The 19,295-nt window shown below is 55.8% G+C and overlaps 1 protein-coding gene across 1 annotated transcript in view; it reads left to right on the top strand.

Annotated features, from left to right (window-relative positions):
- The window catches only part of SPTBN5 (spectrin beta, non-erythrocytic 5), a 47,480-nt gene that overhangs the window by 747 nt on the left and 27,438 nt on the right, over positions 1 to 19,295 (top strand). Inside the window, exons 3-22 of the mRNA XM_077880744.1 lie at positions 2,818 to 2,934; positions 4,619 to 4,776; positions 5,482 to 5,710; positions 6,552 to 7,189; positions 8,504 to 8,642; positions 8,749 to 8,981; positions 9,261 to 9,414; positions 9,501 to 9,701; positions 9,786 to 9,992; positions 10,311 to 10,511; positions 11,211 to 11,366; positions 14,022 to 14,152; positions 14,387 to 14,626; positions 14,926 to 15,213; positions 16,289 to 16,529; positions 16,627 to 16,766; positions 16,940 to 17,039; positions 17,722 to 17,892; positions 18,407 to 18,571; positions 18,972 to 19,186. Coding sequence (XP_077736870.1) covers positions 2,818 to 2,934; positions 4,619 to 4,776; positions 5,482 to 5,710; positions 6,552 to 7,189; positions 8,504 to 8,642; positions 8,749 to 8,981; positions 9,261 to 9,414; positions 9,501 to 9,701; positions 9,786 to 9,992; positions 10,311 to 10,511; positions 11,211 to 11,366; positions 14,022 to 14,152; positions 14,387 to 14,626; positions 14,926 to 15,213; positions 16,289 to 16,529; positions 16,627 to 16,766; positions 16,940 to 17,039; positions 17,722 to 17,892; positions 18,407 to 18,571; positions 18,972 to 19,186 — 4,124 coding nt within the window. The remainder of the gene's footprint in view (positions 1 to 2,817; positions 2,935 to 4,618; positions 4,777 to 5,481; positions 5,711 to 6,551; positions 7,190 to 8,503; positions 8,643 to 8,748; positions 8,982 to 9,260; positions 9,415 to 9,500; positions 9,702 to 9,785; positions 9,993 to 10,310; positions 10,512 to 11,210; positions 11,367 to 14,021; positions 14,153 to 14,386; positions 14,627 to 14,925; positions 15,214 to 16,288; positions 16,530 to 16,626; positions 16,767 to 16,939; positions 17,040 to 17,721; positions 17,893 to 18,406; positions 18,572 to 18,971; positions 19,187 to 19,295) is intronic.

Below are 19,295 nucleotides of genomic sequence, written 5' to 3'. Positions count from 1 at the left end.
AGAGCAGAGGATCGGGAGCCTGACTCCAGGAATAGCAGCTGGGGACAGAGGTCCAGAAAGTACAGCCTTTCCTTGAACAGCACTCCCAGCTTAGAGGGCACCAAAGTGGGGGGGGACAGCCTTCATATGAAATGCGCAGTTGCCTGCAATGAGAGATTTGCAGGATTCTAAGCTGTAAGATTCAGTGTACTCTTTTTTTTTTTTAAGATTTTATTTGTTTATTTGACATAGAGGGAGAGTGCATGCACGAACAGGGGGAGGTGTAGATGGAGAAGCAGACTCCCCGCAGAGCAGGGAGCCCCAATGGGGGCTTGATCCCAGGACCCTGGGACCATGACCTGAGCCGAAGGCAGGCAGTTGACTGAGCCTCAAGGCACCCTGATTTCCTTTTAACTTTCTCCTTTCCTAAATAAGGAAATAATTTATCAGGCAAGACACATGGTCAGTGGGCCAGCAGAGTCTGGATGCAGGGTTGTGGGAGGCAGGCTGAGGGTAGGACACAGGAGAAGAGCCCTGGGTACTGAGCCACACGGTGGAGGGAAAAGAGGCAGTTCTGCCTTGGAGAGGCTGCTTCAGTTAGCAGGGAGGGGCTGGAGGAGGGAGCCACAGTCTCCTGAAAGAGATTGTCCAAAGAAATAGTCATTAAAAGAGGCAAAAACCCCAGGGACCTGTAAGGACCTAATGGCCAGTGTCAGAGCAGGTAGGCAGGGGTCATTTTACTGACAGCCAGTATTTGAGAAGCCCACAGGGCACCTGGCCTCAGGTCCAGAAGCCATGAGGTGGCTGTTCCTGGAGGCTGCAAAATCACTGAGCTGGGTGGAATTGGCTGGGCTGAACCTGTGTGTGCCTGTCACTTACAACCTGGGTTGGAAGTCACAGCCCCCGGGACCCTGGCATGCTTGAGAGGGGCTGGGGAGCTTAGAAGCCAAAGCTAGGGATGGTGGTACTGTGGTCCCTGAGCACAGGGAGGAGTAGAAAGCTGACAGCCACAAAATGCCAGGCCCTTTTTGGTCCCAGGTACAAGAGCCTGTGAGCCAGCCACCTGTCCTCCAGGTACTTGGAAAGAGCGGGAGCCCTGTGGCCCTTGTCAGAGGCTTTGCAGCTCCCCTCGAGCTTTGATACACAGCATGTCACTGATACATAGTCTATGATAGTGACAGCCTTGTCTCGCCTCTACTATACATACTGTTGCCCCCACACAGGGTTAAGGAGTAGCAGAGTATGGAATGCACTCATTTCTGGAGACCTTGTCATGTGCTGGATACTCCATGCCAGGCTCTGGGGACCACACTCAGCAAAGCAAGGCACCTGCAGTTTCAGGGAAGACAGTTGATTTGAACCCAGATCAGCGTGTGCTGCTAAATGTTTAACAACCAGCTCTGAGAGCAGAGGGAATAAAACCCCTCATTTGTAGCATTTGCTAATTTCTGCAGCATCGATACCTCCACCGCGGCTGATTCCAAGCTACCAGTGAGATATCACTAAACACAAAGTGGGAAGATCAGCCTTCGCAAGCCAGTCTGAGCAGCCTCCAACACCCCACTGACCAGCTGCTCCAACTACAAGCTGGGGAGAATGCCAAAGGGCTCTGATGTGCCAGGAGAGGAAGGCTGAGCACGGAGTAGATCCTTCAGACTTCAGGCAGATACAACAAAGGGTACCCAGGGACAGTACCCAGAGGTGTAGCCCCATCCACCAGGCAGGTGGTTGGCAGAAGCCAGCTTCCCTCCAGGTCTTATGGAGAGTCTTCCCCCTTCTTTCTCCATTCAGTATGTACTTATCCACTACCCATTATATGCCAGACACCCGACTAAGGAGACATCAGGGAACAAAACCGAGATCCCCACCCAAGCAGGGTGAGGGGGTCAGGCAGGTGTGTCTGAGCGGGAGGAACGGTCCTTGGGCTTGGATTTTAAATAAGGTGGCTAATGAAAATACTATTGAAAAAGTGATTATTTGAGTAAAGACATAGAAGAGAGGGATGTAGCCATGTGGCTACTGAGGGCAATATTTTCAGACAGCAGGGACGGCCAGTACAAAGACCCCAAGACCTACACAAAGAATCCCAAGGAACTCTTAGAATCCCACAGGCCTTGGAACCCTGTGATCCAAGAGAGGAAGATGGAGCCCAGGGGTGAAAGGGCTTCTGTGAGGCTTTGATGTTTATTCCGTTCCTTTCTCCTCTCATTCACTCCTTCTCCCTGTCCATGTGGGCAAGATCTAGAGCAGCAGGTTTTCAACTTTAGGGCCAGGAAAACCGCCTGAGGACTTCGTCCAAATGCAAAGTCCCAGGCCCTGGCCCAGGAGAGTCTGATTGGGTGGAGCTTGGGAATCTTCCTGTTTAACAGGAGATGGAACACTGATGAAGAGGGCTGAGAGTGAAGTGGGAGCCAAGGACCCAGGCACTCCCTGGACATTCCAAGATGCCCTGTGAGATGGAGGCAAACAGTTGCTGTTATCCATTGAGCTCATACATGGACTGTTATGACCCCTCATTTCCAACCCCCAGGGCCAAGCCACTGATCTTGGCCCATGTTTATCTATAGTCCGCATACAGGGAGCTCCCCACCCCAGCAGTCCAGCCCCGCCCACCAGGCTGGGGTTTTGCCCGGGAGGACCTGAGTCTGAAGCTGCAACCACTTAGAAAGGCTTCACCTGCTTGGCATTGTGCCCTGCCTTCTTCTCCGCTGGGGACCTTGGAGCAGGATGGATTCCAAGACCCTCCCATCTGGCAGCAGACCCCCTGGATTTTTGGTTACTCTGAGTCTTCTCTGGCACACGGGCTTCACAATTGAGTCCAGCCCACTGTGCCCACAGGTGCCGATACCCTTCATTGGGCCAGAAAACATCGTGGATGGAGACCAGACACTCATCCTGGGACTCATCTGGGTCATCATTCTGCGTTTCCAGATTTCCCACATCTCCCTGGACAGGGTATGTCCCAGCTCCCAATTGCCCAGCCCAGCCCTGGCCATGGATCTGGGCCAAACCCAGGAAGACCCTAGAAATCCATCGTATGAGTGTGAGCCCCAAGACAGGGGCTTTGCCCAGATGTGTCCCCAAAGCCTAGCATCTATGCAGTGGATGAAGTGATGGATGAATCTCATTTTTTTAATTTAATTATTTATTCATAAGAAACACACACAGAAAGAGAGGCAGAGATACAGGCAGAGGGAGAAGCAGGCTCCCCACAGGGAGCCTGATATAGGACTCGATCCCGGATTCTGGGATCACGACCTGAGCCGTAGGCAGGCGCCCAACTGCTGAGCCACCCAGGTGTCCCTGATGGATGAATTTCTAACTGGCCTCAAGTCCTTCCATGCAGCTACACTTCCTTCCTTGGTCCCCTAAGCCAGTCCCAGTTGACACATCTGCTTTCTCTTGGGAGCAGTAGGTGTGTCATCCCCTGACCAGTCACCCTGCTCCTTGACTGGCTCAGGCTCTGCTCCCTGCAAAACAGATGCCCCCACTCCCATGCTCACGCCCCAGACCCTCTTCTGGTTCATGTCTGCCAGCCTCGCCCTGCTGCTGAGTGCATGTGCTCTGGGCCCCAACGCTCCCCCTGCTCTGCTGCCCCCAGGCCCAAAGGACAAGGGAGGAGACGCAACCTGCCCTATTCTGACATTTTGGGTTTATAAGCAGGAATTGGTGGAAGGGTGGAGCAAATAAGAGGAAGCACAGAGTTGGGGAGGAAGAAGGAGAGGAGACTTTGGGTTGGGAAGGTGAGGGAGGGAGTGGGTGGAAGGAGAGTACCACTGAGGGAAGGACAGGAACCAGAAATGGAGACTGGAGGAGGGGGAGTAGCAGGGAGGAAGGGGGTGGGAAAGGAGCACTGAGGGGGAGGAGAGAAAGCAGGGCAGAGTGGAGACAGGTGGAACAAAGAGTAACAGAATAAAGGAAATTCTCAGTAAGAGAAACATGGAGGGTGGAGGGGGTTGCAACCAAATGAAGATGTCCTTGCCCTTGCCCAGCCTGAAGAGGCAGCACAGGCTCTGCCCTCAGCAGCTCTGTGAGCCATTAGGGTGGTAGACAGGTGGGCTCACCAACTGGAGGTGGGCGTCAGTCGGTCCTGGTCAGGGAAGTCCCTGCCCTATTGGTGGAGGGACACTGAGCAACCTAATTGCTCCTCTGTACCTCCTTGCATCATCCCTAGAATGTAAACAGTAACAGTGCCACCTCCTAGGGCCGCAAGCGTGCACGGGCCCTGTGCCTGGCTGGCAGACAGCCCACGGGGCCCAGGAGCCACTCTAACAAATCCCAGCCTCAACTCCCTGAAGCCCATTGATAGCACAATGCCCAGCCCATCAGAAGGGCTGGAGAAACGGGAGCTCCTGCTCCTGAGGTCATCAACTGTGACTCAAAGCCAGCTGCTCAGACGTAGCAGCTTCCAGGTGCCCCACTTCTCTGGAAGGACCATCTCTCTCAGCCCCAGTCCCCACCCACTACAAATGAAATCGAGTAAAAGCAGGTGCTCTGAAGAGAGAGCAAGCTGCACCTGCCTCCAGGTGGGGGAGAGGGATCACAACCCGGCCCAGCCCCCCTCTCCCACGGCCTGCCTGCGGGTTCTGCTGCCTTCACAGCTGTGCCTGCATGGTGACGTACTGTCCTGCCCTACCAGGAGGAGTTTGGGGCCAGCGCAGCCCTGCTATCTGCCAAGGAAGCTCTGCTGGTCTGGTGCCAGCGGAAGACGGCCGGCTATGCCAACGTCAACATCACCGACTTCTCCCGCAGCTGGAGTGACGGGCTCGCTTTCAGTGCCCTCATCCATGCACACAGGTGTGCACCAGGGAGCACAGCCCCAGCACCCTCTCAGCCCCGACCAGGTCTGGGGCCGGCCTCAGCCTCCCTCTCAGAGGCCCCCACCGCTGACCAGGGAGAATAGGCTGGGGTCCTCAACCTGCCCATCTCCCACATCCCCCTGGCCCCTGCACCCTGGGCACAGAAGTGGAGAAGGCTGAGAGCCGAGGCCCTCCCCCTTCACTAGGAAATCCCATGGAATCGGCCCTGGACCCCAGCCTTTCTCCACTTTCTGTTTCCCTGACTCTATTCTCAGTCCTCTCCCTGCCAAGTACCTACCCTTTTGGAGCTTTTCCCCCATAAGCCTGGTCCCTGAGGGGAAATTAACCCCCCTTCTCCATCAGAGCCCCATTCCTTCATTAGGGGCTCAGACTACCGCCAGGGGAAACTAATGTGTGGGTAAGATGTGAATGGCCAATAGGGCCTGGTTTGCCTTTTTTTTTTTTTTAAGATTTTATTTATTTATTCATGAGAGACACACAGAGAGAGGCAGAGACAGGCAGAGGGAGAAGCAGGCCCCCTGCAGGGAGCCCGATGTGGGACTCAATCCCGGGATGCCCTGAGCCAAAGACAGATGCTCAACCACTGAGCCACCCAGGTGCCCCTGGTTTGCCTTTTTAACAAGTCCCTTAGACCCAAGCAGTAAATTACTCTGGCGAAGAGCTCTGCTTACCTTCTGTCCAGGCCAGACCTGCTTGACTACTGCTCCCTGCATCCCAAGCGCCCACTGCACAACCTTGACCTGGCTTTCCACGTGGCTGAGCAGGAACTGGGCATTGCTCAGCTGCTGGACCCCGAGGACGTGGCGGCCCTCCAGCCTGATGAGCGTTCCATCATGACCTATGTCTCCCTCTACTACCACCACTTCTCCCGCCTACACCAGGAGCAGACTGTCCAGAGGAGACTTGCTAAGGTTGGTGACCAAGGGAAGGTGGCACCACAGAGAGGTACGGTGAGCACGGTCTCTGGAGGCAGACACATCTGGCTTTGAAGCCTGCCTCTGCCACTTTCTAGCTGTGTGGCCTTGCCCGTGTCCCCTAACTTCACTGTGCTTCCTCTGTCATATGGAGCCGATAGTGCCTGGGGTAATAGAAGGCTGCCATGAGTGTTGAGCCCAATGCCCAGCACAGGGCCTGGCACACAGGGAAAGCCAGGTGAGCATCATCCCCTCCTGTCCCCACCCCTCCCCCCCTTAGGTTGTTAAGCTCCTAATGGGATTGAAAAGCTCAGAGAGTCAGACTCTAACATCAGTGCACAAGCAGCTCTGCTGCTCAGTCCATGTTTCAGGGGCTCCCTTACCCTCTGGGCACAGTGGCAGATGCGGAGGCCTGGGAAGGCTGTGCTCAGGGTTGGTGTCTCAGTTGGGGAGGGGGTAGATGATCAAGGCCAAGGGCTTGAGCTGCTTTAGGGACGCGGGGGCCTTAGGGAAGGGAAAGGTGGCTCACAAAAAGGACAGTATAGACCTCACCCAGAGGTGAGGCCTAATGGGGTAAAAGAAAATGGAGGAAGGCAGGATGGGTGTTCCCCCACTCCGGGGTAACGTGCAATGCAGGCAGACACGCTTCTCCGGGGGCTGGGAGAACCCCCACTTTAGTGCAACTTCAGGGCGGGAGGGAGGAAGCTACCACCCTCCCCCCACAACCCACAACCCCCCCCCCCCAATCCTGGCAGTCACTCAGCAGTCGGCAGGGCCGTGCTCCACTCCAGGGCCTGCTCCGAGGTCCTGCCCTGCACCCTTCTCTTGCCTCCTCCAGATCCTGCTTCAGCTGCAGGAGACCGAGGAGCTGCAGACCCAGTACGAGCAGCTGGTGGCCGACCTGCTGGGCTGGATTGCAGAGAAGCAGGTGTGGCTGGAGGCGCGGGATTTCCCAGACTCCTTGCCTGCCACGCGCCAGCTGCTGGTGGCCTTTGCCTTCTTCCGCACCCAGGAGAAGCCCCCGCGGCTGCAGCAGCGAGGGGCCACAGAGGCCCTGCTCTTCCGGCTGCAGACCGCGCTCCGGGCACAGAACCGCAAGCCCTTCCTGCCTAAGGAGGGCCTGGGCCCTGCAGAGCTGTCCCAGCGCTGGGCAGGCCTGGAGCGCGCAGAGGCCTCACGGAGCCAGGCCCTGCTGCAGAGGCTCCTGCAGCTAGAGCGGTTGGAAACCCTGGTCCGGCGCTTCCAGCGCAAGGCAGCCCTCAGGGAAAGCTTCCTGACAGACACAGAGCACATGCTGGACCAGGCCGCGGCCGCAGCCCCGCCAGCCAGCCTGGCCGCAGTGGAGGCAGCTGCCCAGAGGCTGGGAATGCTAGAGGCCAGCATCCCGCCCCAAGAGGCCCGCTTCCAGGCCCTGGCTGAGATCTCAGACATCCTCCAGCAGGAGCAGCACCATGACTGGGCAGATGTGGCCTGCAGGTGAGCCCAAGCACGGAAACCATCCTCAAGATATGCTAAGGCCTTCCTGTCATACCCCTATCTTTACATGTGCCCATTCCCAGCCATAGAGGTATGATCTATAGGTTCGAGGCTCCCTTTAAAAGCTGTACCTCCCACCAATGCGTGAAGTTCCAGCATCCATAATTGACCCCTTTTGGTAAGGCACTGCCCTGTCTAGATAGCTCTTATTAATTCTTTCACTAAACAAACATTTATGTCCCAAGCCTGTTTGAGGTGCTGGAGATTTAGTAGTGAAGAGGGCAAACAATAATCCTTCTGCTCACAGAGCTTACACACTACTAAGGAAAACAAAATATGCATATGGTACCTGAGATAGTGATAGAAAAAAAATAGTAATAAAGCATAGAGGATTATGAAGTGGCAACACGGGGGGAAGGAGTTAGATTGGGTGGTCAGAGGAAGTTCACTTTTGAGCAAAGACCAGAAAGGAGTGAGGGAGTCAGCCATACAAATGTGGGAACAAACTATCCAAGGCAGAGAAAATGGCTAATGCTGTGTGCCAAGATGGGCACATGTCTGGCGTGTTTGAAAAATAGCATGGAGGCCAGCATTGAAAAACAAGAAGTCTTAGAGGTCAAAAACAAAGAAAACAAGTAGTCTTAGAGGTCAAAGAAGTACAGGGGCAAAGGGTAGAGGCAGATAACATGCTATGATCTGTAGGGCACAGTAAAAACCGGATTTATTCAGAGGAAGATGGAAAACCAATCACAGGAGGCCTTCAGCAGAGGAGTAGCACAGTCTAACTCCCGTGCTACAATGATCATTCTAGATGCCATGTTGGGAACAGACTGAAGGGGCAGAAGCAGAGAGACCACTTATGAGGCTATTGTAATCACCTAGGCCAGAGAGAAGCAACAGAGGCCATGAGAAATGGTGGGATTCTGGATATATTTTGAATCCAAGAGGATTTACAGACAGATCAGAGATGGGGTGTGAGAAAATGAGTTCTTGAGATCTTAGCCCAGGCTACTAGAAGGATAGAGTTGCTATCTATCATCTGAGATGGGGACTGGAAAGAAGGCTTGGGGCTCCCGAAGACCTGAACCCCACAGACCCTCCTCTGGCTTCTCTGCCTGTGTCTAAGAAGCCAGAACACAATGTCCCAACCACCCCAGGCTAGGATGCTCCAAGCTCCCAGCCACCAGGCACAGGATCCTCCATGACCACCAAACCCCCCTGTCCACCAGCTGCAGACCCCGAGGTGGCTTCCTCCCTGCACTCCCCCCACCCCACCAGCCCAGTAAAGACCACCCTTACTCTCATGCCCTCCAGGCAACTAGAGATCAGTGGGCGCTGGGAGCAAGTCCTTGAGCGTCTCCAAGGGCAGAAGAAGCAGATGGCAGACCTGCAGGCTGTGCTGAGCTTGCTGCAGGGGGTGGAGAGCACCTCCAACCAGCTCAAGGAACTCCAGGTGGGCCCTGCACCAGCAGATCCCGAGGCAACACAGCAGGGTACACCTGCCTGGCACTCACGGGGCACTCTGGGACCACAACGATCACCTGTCCATCCCTGGCCAGGTGCTGGCCAGCTCCACAGCCTGTGGGCAGCAGCTGGCAGAAACAGTGGAGCTGCTGCAGAAGCATGACCTGCTGGAGGCCCAGGTCTCGGCACACGGAGCCCATGTGCACCATCTTGCCCTCCAGACGGCGGAGCTGGACTCCTCCACGGGCACTAGTGTGGAGGTGCTGCAGGCCGAAGTCCAGGCACTCGCCCAGCTCCACCAAAGCCTGGTGTCTCTGGTCAGGGCCCGGTAAGAGCTCCCCCCACCCTCTTACCTTCTCCAGAACTTTGTGAGCAACCCACTGTACCTCCTGCCGGGGTTAAAATACTGCTGACTTGGCAACTCCCTCCACACTGACCCTCACCCCTGAGTCTTCTGGGTGCCCCATTCAGTTATCCAGGAAAAGAAAACTCCTGTTTAAGGGGAGGTGTCTGAGCCTGGTGGGGAGCGCGCACACACACACACACACACACACACACACACCCGCCCCCGCCACCAATGTCTTTGGTGCCCCTCGCCATCCCTCAGACGGACCCTGCTGGAGCAGACCCTGCAGCACGCAGAGTTCCTGGACAGCTGTGAGGAGGAGGAAGCCTGGGTGAGGGAGCACGAGCGGCTGGTGGAGGGTGAGGCCCTGGGCAGGGACCTGAGCACCCTCAGAGCGGCCCTGCGGAAACACAAGGTACCTGCCGCCCGCGCCCTGCCGTCCCCACCTTGCCGCCGCCCCTCTCCGCCCTCGCACCCAGTGCGACTGTGCCCCCCAACCAGGCCCTGGAAGCCGAGATCCGCCGCCACCAGGCTGTGTGCGCCGACCTCGTGCGGAGGGGATGCGACGTGGGCGCCCCCGGACTCCCCACGAGGCCGGGTCCCCGCGAGAGGGCCGAGGCGCTGCAGGGCGCGGGGCAGCGGCTCCGGGCCCGGGCGGCCAGCTGGGGGGCGCGGCTGCAGGCGGCGGCGCTGGTCCAGCAGGTAGGGGCGGGGCGGGCGGGGGGGGCCGGGCAGGGGGCGGGGCGGGGGGGCCGGCCGGGGCTCAGCCTGCCCCCCTCCCCGCAGTACGCGGCGGACGCGGCGGACGCGGCGTCGTGGCTGCGGGAGCGGCGCCTGGCGCTGGAGGGCGCTCCCCGCGGGCCGGCCCGGGAGGCGGCCGGGGCCCTGCTGCGGAGCCACGGGCGGCTGGAGCGCGCGGTGCACGCCTTCGGGGCCGAGCTGCGGCGGCTGGACGAGCAGGCGCGGGCGGCCGCCACCCAGGTGTCGCTCACGGTGCGCGGCGGGGTCCCAGCGCTGCAGCCCTGCTGCCCTGACCACACAGAAGGTGCCAGCGGGAGGGCTTCTGTGGCGCTGACCCGGGCATCGTGGCCTCCCCCACCCCGGGGCTTGGGGGCGCCCCACCCTCCGCAGCAGCATCCTACCCACGGCCACGCGCACGCGTACGGAGCTCAGCCAGGATGGTTTGGCTTTGCTCATTTTGCCCGCCCGTTCCTCCTGGACCGCCCCCTTTACTCTCAGCAGCCCCCCCCCCCCAGCCTTCTGTGCCCAGGGGAGCCCCCTCTGGACACGCTGCCCTCTGTTCTGTCACAGGTGGTGTCTGCCCTGAGCTCTCTAAAGAGAGGCCGGAGGACCCCGGGGACCTGGAGTGAGGTTTCCTGCCGCCCTGGCCCCCTGGGAACAGAGAAGATGGCCCTCTCTGCTGAGCTCGACCCTGACTTTGACCCTAACACCATACTCCAGGCACAGGACTGCTTGAGGCGGGACTATGAGGGTCTGCGGGTCCTGGCAAAGGTAACGCTCTTGTTCTAGAAAATGTTCATGGAGCAGACCCTGAGCTATGAACCCAGGGACAGAGCAGTTACTGGACATGCACGCTGCCCTCAAGGAGCTCCCGTCAGGGCAGAGAAGATGAGAAGTCATTAGGTGGCTGTGGGCGTGATGGGAGCCCAGGTCAGGCTGTGAGTCAGGGAGGGCATTCTGAGGGGAGGACATAGGCTGAGCCTGGAACAAGGAGAGGCTAAGAGCAGGGAAAGCCGGAGGGAGGGCGGGGGAGACTGGGGCGGGTGTTCTGGGGAAAGACCATGCCCTAGGCAGGACCTATACCAAGGCAGGAAGGAGGCCCTGAAGGAGTTAAGGCCAGGGTGCCTGGAGCCCAGGAGTGAAGCCGGGAGTGGTGGGTGGTAGGAGAGCCTGGAGGGGTGGCGGACCAGGCCAGACAGAGCCAGGTCCCACAGAGGTAAGGCTGTCCCAAACAGCCAAGCTGGATCTAAAGAGCACACTCTGCCAGGGCCCTCGACCTGATGCTAAGCTCTTGTGAGCTCCGTCTTCTGGGCCTCTGACGGAGGGCGCCGGGCCCAGCAGTGGGGCGGGGACCCTCTCTGGCCCTGGCTCTGAGCTCTGCTGGTCACGGAGTCAGGATGATGGGACTGCCCTGAGGGCCCTATGGGGAGGCTGACCCTCACCCCAGCCTCTGGGCCGGCCTCTCCTCAGCACCGCAGGGCACATCTGGAGGAGGCAGTAGCCCTGTTTGGATTCTATGATTTATGTGGGGAGCTGCAGTCATGGCTGGAGAACCAGACAGCACTGCTCCAAATGCTGCAGCCCCAGGCCGACGATAACGTGGAGGTCGCGCAGCTCAAATATGAGGTACCGTCCCTGTGGACCCGAAGTGGGGGTCTTAGCTGCTTGATCCTTCTGCCCTTCCTCATTCCTATCCTCCTCCCTCCCTGCCGGCTCCTGCCTCTCTGTTATTTGCTCCTGTGCCTGATTGTCCATGTTAGTTGGCTTCCTGTCTGGGAAGAAGGAGCAAGGGATCTGGCCTTGCATTTTTAATGAGGTATAACTGATATGTGACGTTATATTAGTTTCAGATATGCAACATAATGATATTTGTATATATTGTGGAACGATCACAATAATTCTAGTTAACATCAATGTATTATATTATTAACATAATGACTCGACACATGTGTATGTTGTAAAATGTACACCACGGTAAGTCTAGTTAATGTCCATCACCCCACGTAGTTACAGAATTTATTTCTTGGGATGAGAACTTTTAAGATGTACTCTCTTAGCAACTTTCAAACACTGCAACACGGCATTATTAATTGCAGTCCCCAGGCTTACCTTATATCCCCATAGCTTATTTATTTCATTTTTTTAAGATTTTATTTATTTATTCATGAGAGACACAGGGGCAGAGACATAGGCAGAGGGAGAATCAGGCGACTCGCAGGGATCCTGATGTGGAACTCAATCCCAGGACCCTGGGACCACCCCCTGAGCCAAAGGCAGATGCTCAACCACTGAGCCACCCAGGCATCCCAACTTACTTATTTTATAGCCTCATTACCTGTTTCACCCACCCCTTGATTCCCCACCTCTGGCAACCACCAATGTGTCTTCTGTCTCTATCTGGTTTTATTTTGTGTTTTTAGATCCCCCATACAAGTAAGATCATCCAGTATTTATCTCACTCTACCTCATTTCATTTAGCATAATGCCCTCATGGTCCATCCACCTTGCCCCAAAGGGCAAGATTTCATTCTTTTTTATGATATGAAAGAAATATTTATTTCTGTTGTATGTGGTGTGTATATATACCACATTTTCTTTGTCCATCCATCAGTGGACAGTTAGGCTGCTTTCATATCTTGACTATTGTAAATAATGCTGGTACAAATGGGAGGGGGGTGCAGATACCTTTTCAAATGAATGTTTTCATTTTCTTTGGATAAATACCCAGAAGTGGAATTGCTGGACCATATAGTAGTTCTATTTTCCATTTTGTTTTTGAGGAACCTCCATATTATTTTCCATAGTACCAATTTACATCCCTAACAGTGCACAATGGTTTCCTTTCCTCCACATCCTCACCAACACTTACTTCTAGTATTTTTGAGAAGAGCCATTCTCACAGGTGTGAGATGATCTCTCGTTGCAGTTTTGATTTGCATTTCCCTAAAGATTAGTGATGCTGAGTATCTTTTCCTATGTCTGTTGGGCATCTGAATGTCGTCTTTGGAGAAATGTCTATTCAGGTCCTCTGCCTATTTTTCAATCTGATTATTTGCTTTTAGTGTTGAGCATTTTGAATTTATTGCTGTATATGGTGTAAGGTAGGGGTCCAGTTTCATATTTTGCATGTGGCTGTCCAGTTTTCCCAGCACCATCTATTGAAGAAACTGTCCTTTCCCCATGGTATATTCTTGGCTCCTTTATCATAAATTAATTGACCTTGTGTGCATGGCTTTATTTCTGGGCTCTCTATTCTGTCCCACTGATCTATGTATCTGTTTTTATGCGAAGACCACACTGTTTTGATTACTATAAATAATTACTGTAGTTTAATATAGTAAACTATATAGTTTGAAATCAGGGAGTGTGATGCCTCTGACTTTCTTCTTTCTCAAGATTGCTTTGGCTATTCAGAGTCTTTTGTGTTTCCATATAAATTTTAGGATTGTTCTATTCCTGTGAAAAATGCTATTGGAGTTTTGATAGGGATTATATTGAATTTGTAGGTTGCTTTGAGTAGTTTGGACATTTTAACAATATTAATTCTTCCAGTCCATGGGCATGATAGATCTTTCCATTTGTTTGTGGGTTTTTCCTAATTTCTTTCATCAGTGTCTTAGAGTTTTCAGTTCAGTCTCCCATCTCTTTTGGTTAAATTTATTCCTGGGTATTTTAGTCTTCTTTTTTTTTAAGATTTTATTTATTTATTCATGAGAGGCACAGAGAGAGAGAGAGAGGCAGAGACACAGGCAGAGGGAGAAGCAGGCTCCATGCAAGGAGCCCGATGTGGGACTCGATCCCAGGTCTCCAGGATCACACCCTGGGCTGCAGGCAGCGCCAAACCGCTGCGCCACCGGGACTGCCCTATTTTATTCTTCGTAATGCAATTGTAAATTAGATTGTTTTCTTAATTTCTCTTTCTGATAGTTCATTATTATTGTATAGAAATGCAAAATGCTCTTATAAATTGATTCTGTGCCCTGCAACTTTACTTAATTCATTTATTAGTTCTAACAATTTGTTGGTGGGGTCTTTCGGGTTTCTGTGTATAATACCCTATCATTGACCACTAGTGACAGTTTTGCTTCTTTCTAATTTGGATACTTGGCTTTGAGTTTTTAAAGGGACCTCCAGGGAGCCCTTTAAGGACAAAGATCTCAGTCCTTTGAGAGGGTTGCAGCTCAAACACCTATGCATCAGAGCATGTCTGAGGTCATTTGTAGTCTTGAGGGCAGTATGGGAAGAGAAGCTGCCTCAAGGCCTGGGTCTTCCTTTCCCCAGAACTTCCTCACTGCCCTGTCTGTGAGAAGGGGCTATTGGGCTGAAGTCAGCAGCTCTGCTGAGCAGTTAAAGCAGAAATATCCTGAAGACACCCCCAAAATCCAGCAACAGCAGGAGGAACTGAGCTGGAGGTAAGAATGAGGGAGTGCAGGACAGGAGACAGATTGGATGCAGCTCCTGGGCCTGTGCACCTGCTTACCTACATCCCGAAATGCCAGGAGGAAACACTGGGCATGTCAGATACAGGGAGCAGAGGGTATGGGGACAGCCAGCCTAGTGGCAGCTATTGTGTGAGCCCCTGGCTAGGGCCCCAGGATGGATGGGGATGTCTCTTTGATGGAGACATCCCTGCTCCCTCTGCACAGGTGGGGGCAGCTGGAAGCCCTGAAGATAGAGAAGGAAATGCAGCTGGCACGCACCACAGATGTGTGCGGTTTTCTGTACCAGTGCAGATCCACACAGGTCCAGCTGCAAGACCTGCTACTCCAACTGGAAACCCTAGAGCTGGGGCAGTCAGAAGACAGCCACCGCACCTTGCAGCTGGTCCAGCAGAAGATGCTAACACTGGAGAGGAGTGTCCACTACTTGCAAGGGGCAGCCATAAAGTACAGCCTGGGTTTGGCACAGCGATGGGGCCCTGGGAGGCAGGGAGGACCGACCAGGGCTGTGGAATGAGGAACAGGACAGGAATTGGAGGATGGGCAGGATGCACTGTGTGGCGGGCAGGGGTGCAGGTGGGGGAATGGCATGAAGAAATACTCACAGGGAAAGGGTGAGCCATGCAGGCTTGCTGTCCCCAGGCGAGGAGGAGGTGGGAGGGCAGGGTCATTTTCCCCGGGGGAGTTCAAGCCTGGACAGCAGGCCTGGGCAGGGCACTGACTAGGCGGTGGACCCCATCTCCCAGAGCTAAGGAGTCAAGCCCTACCAAGAGCCAGTCCCTGCAAGAACAGGTGGAGACGCTGCAGGGACTGCTGGAGCGGGGACAGCAGCATGTGGCCCAACAGGCCAGGGTCCAGGCTGAAGCACAGGCACGGCAGAGCTTCCTGCGGGAGAGCCAGCAGCTGCTGCTGTGGATGGAAGGTGTCTGGGCTCAGCTGCATAGTGAGGAGAAGGTGGTGGACATGGCGTCAGCCCAGCAGCTGCTTCTGGAGCACAGCAATCTGCTGGAGGAGATCCGGCTGCAGCAGGAGAGGTCAGGGTGGGAGGGCATACAGGGTGTGCTCAGGCTGGCTAAGGCCTGTGGGGACAGGCCACCAGAAGGGGAGAGGCAGGAAGCAAGATGTTACCCAGGGTAGTGGTCCAGGCTGGTTTCCAGCAGGTGCTTACACAAGGTTTTGAGGAGGATGTAACTAAGAACTAGTCAGGCATCCTGCATATTTGGGGGGTGGGGGTTGTAGGGCACAATCTGAGTTTCCTGAAAAGTTTTGTGAGTTTAGGCTTGGCTATACCCCATCCAGGTGAGCCTGATGGATTGCTTTTTGTTGGGGCAGCCTAGCCTTCCAAGCCATTCTGGATAATGCAGATCCTGCAGGCTCCTGGAGTCAGATGGCTCACCCTACCTCCCCGTCTCCCCCCACCCACCCACCCCCCGCCTTGTAGGACGAGGACACCTACCTCCTCAGTATGGCAAGACCTCTCCTCCTGCAGGGATGATGGTACAGGTCCATCAGGCAGGCAGGGTCACCATGCACAGACTATAAGCTGTGCCCTGTACAGTGGGGCCTGAAGGCAGCCGAGTGGGCAGTGAATCCATCTCACCCTCTGTTTGCCAGATTCTACTACCCCTACTCAGGGCCTCCTCACCTCAGAGGAAGTGGAGCCTTTTTCTGATCCACACAAGGGTGTTACCTGTCCCCAAGCTGTGTGCCTGGGCGCTCAATTCACTGAAAGAGGCACCCTTCCTAAATGCTCATGGGCTGGCACTGGCTTTTCAGGCCGGCATGTATGTGGTTTGAGGGATTTTTCTACTTGCCTGGGCATCAACCAATAGGACAGTGTTCTGGAGCAGCGGTGTGACGTGGCAGGGAGCGTGACAGCTGTTAAGACCTAAGTAGTGTGCTAGGCCCATTACATTGTGTGTGTCAGTAGTGCTCCAGGGCACAGTTCTTCTATGGGGCGAGTGAACCTGAGGGGAAGGGCTTACCAGCCTCAGGCCCCTGCCAGTTACCCTTTATCAGAACTCCAGAATGAATGAGCAATGAGAGGGGAGGAAGGATGGGGTGAGAGGAGTGGGTGGGGTTTGACCTTCTGCCTGTCATTGTGGACAGGCTGCGGCAGCTGGAGGCTTGGGGCCAGCCTATTTCAGCCCTGGATTCCCCGGACTCCCAAGAGGTGGCCCATGCTCTGGGGCTCCTGAGCCAGCAAGGCCAGGGCCTGCAGGCCGCCTGGGAGCAGAGACAGCAGCGGCTGCAGGAGGGACTGGAACTGCAGAGATTTGGCCATGATGTAGATGGTTTCACTGCCGCCTGTGCCAGCCGCGAGGCCTTCCTGGAACTGGACAACCTCGGGGTAGGGAGCCAGGGATACGGGGCTGCAGTGCCACTTCCCCACCACTGGAGGGGGCTCTGAAGCCAGCAACCGTGACTCCCCATCTCTGCACCCCTAGGAAGATGTCGGGGAGGCCCAGCGCCTGCTGCAGCAGCACAAGGAGTTTGGGCGGCTGCTGAGCATCCTTGGCCATCGAGCAGAGGCTCTGCAGGCACGCGGGGAGAAGCTGGCCCTGAGCCAACACCTTGCTGCGCACAAGTGAGTCCAGGCCTGTCTGGGCAGCACCTGCCCCCCTCTCTCGGCCTGCACAGGCTGCTGCCTGGAGGCTGGGAGAGAGTGCGGGGCGTGGGGCCGAACCCGGCACACCATGGGCGGCAACAGGCCTTGGGCAGAGGGGAGCCTCCCTGAGCCTTCCCTGATCTGGCCTCCAGGGTCCTGGTGCAGCTGCAGAGCATCCAGACACAGTGGACCAGGATCCAGGAGAGGAGTGAGCAGAGGAGGAGGCAGCTGCTGGCTTCTCTCCAGCTCCAGGTGAAGGGGCCTCCCCAGCAGGACTGCCTTGGAGTCTACTGCTGCGCTCACCCTTATGCACAATGCAAAGCTCTTTACAGTTTGCAAAGGTCTTTCCCATGTGTTATATCATGGACCCTCATCGCCCCTCTTGTGAGACAGACATTCTGGCTCTGATTTTTCCAGATGAGAACAGGCTAAGGCCATACTGTTCAGAGGCAGGACTGGATCTGAAGTCCTAATAAACCCCCTTGCCCTCCCTCATCCGGCAACTTCCCTTCCTCATTTCTGGCCACGCTCTAGGTTTACCCATGGGCCATGGGCACCAGCTGCAGACCTCGGCTTTGTAAGATATTTGTTCAGCCCAGGCTCTGAGCTGGGCCTAAGTAGCATAAGCCTCTTTGGGGAGAAATGGCTGGACGTGATTTAAGGTGGGTTGGAGTAGTGGGAATGGACCAAATGCTCTTCTTCTCTGGGCACAGGACACCATGGGGCCAGGCTGTCACTCCCTGGGCTGCCTCCTACTGTGAGGGGGAAACCTTTCTCTACCAATCTCAGCTTCCCTGTCCCTACTTGCAAGCGGTCACCCCAGGCCCCACCTTGCACACTAGGATTGGCTCTGGCTCCTGCTCTTTCCCATGGGGGTCCATGAGACCCCCTCACCTCTGCTCGTGAGACCCATTCTCTTCTGGTTCTTGGGCAGAAATGGAAGCAGGATGTGGCAGAGCTGGTGCTGTGGATAGAGGAGAAGGGACGGAGGGCAGCAGATGAGCCTTCCCGAGAGCCCAGCAAAGTCCTGCAGCAACTCAGGCAGCACGAAGCAGCTGAGCGCGAGTTGCTGGCCAACCTTGGGCACGTGGAGGGCCTGCAGCAGGTGGGGGCACGGGCCGAGGGTGCAGGGCCTATTCCTCTTCAAATTCCCAGCCCTGGTGTATGGTGTGCTTTCGTGGAACAAACTCCCTGAAGGAAGAGTCATTCTCCGTTATCTCAGAATTAGGATCCCACAGACTCCTCCTCCACTCAGCTGGGTACCCCTCTGTCTTGGTCCCCAAACAGCCTGGAATGTTTCCATTGGCTTTCCCCCCGCCCCCACCCGCCCCCAGCTCTGAGGGCAGTTCCAGTGCCTGCTGCCTCCACCTGAACAAAACCTTCCCTACTGCAGTCTGCTGCCCGCTCACCTGGCTCTACCTGGGGGCATCAGAGGAAAGCCCGCCCACCTCTGCCCACAGATTTGGGGCCAAATGAAATGCTCAAGTGCTTGCAGCCTGTAGAAAGCAACCTGTAGCCAACTACCCCCGCCCACCTCTGCCACTTGAGTCCAGCCTGCTGTGGCCACTCACAGTACCAGCAACTCAACAGAATTCCCTTAGTCTTTGTGTCCACTCCAGGTTGGGAGACAGCTGTTGAGCAGCAGGCCCCAAGCCCAGGAAGATGTGCAGAGCAGCCTCCAGGGCCTGAGGAACAAGTGGGAAGCAGTGAAGCGCAAGATGGCGGAGCATGGGGACCAGCTCCGGCAGGCGAGGCAGCAGGCCCAGCTTCTGGGGCTGCTGCAGGTGGGCCGAAGGGAGGGGCGGGGCACAGGAGGGAGACTGGGGCTGTGCTGGGCTAGGCTGGGTGGGAACAGGCAGGAAGGGAGGGGAGGGGAAGAGTCTGGGTGTTCTGCTTACTCTGGAGTAGCCCTCTTTAGAGGCCTCTGGCCTGTGGCGAGTTGAGCCTGGCTTTGCCAACTTAGAACTGTCTCCTGTGTGTGCAGTGTGTAGTCAGCACAACTTGAATCCCCACAGAGGAAAAAGCACGAGGGGATAGGAGTGTTGGCGAGGCTCAGGGGGAAGGTGGTAGGTGGACAACAGCAAGGTTAACAGTCTCTAGTAGGTCCTCCGTGAATCCGGTGAGCTGCAAGCAGTGTGGGCTGCTGTACTGCAGAGCCTGATCCATACCCTGCGCCCTCCCCAGGATGCCAAGAAGAAGATGGAGCAGCTGGAGGGGGCCCTGCAGAGTGCAGAAACCGGGCAGGACCTGGGCTCGAGCCGGGGGCTGCAGAGGCAGCACTGCCAACTGGAAAGGGAGAGCCAGGCACTGGCCAGCAAGATGGCTGCTCTCGTCTCCCAGGCCCACCAGGGGCTCACTTCCCAGACCGTCATGGAGGAGACCCAAAAGTACCTACTGAGGTACCCACCTGCTTTTCCATCTTCACCCCATTGTGTGCCACCCCCAGCACATGAACATTAGGATGGTTTCTACCCAGTGAGCCCAGCGGCAGCATCCATAGGACCTGAG

Source organism: Canis aureus, chromosome 32, assembly GCF_053574225.1.
Source record: "Canis aureus isolate CA01 chromosome 32, VMU_Caureus_v.1.0, whole genome shotgun sequence".
NCBI lineage: Eukaryota > Metazoa > Chordata > Mammalia > Carnivora > Canidae > Canis > Canis aureus.
This window is presented reverse-complemented; position numbering and strand designations above follow the sequence as displayed.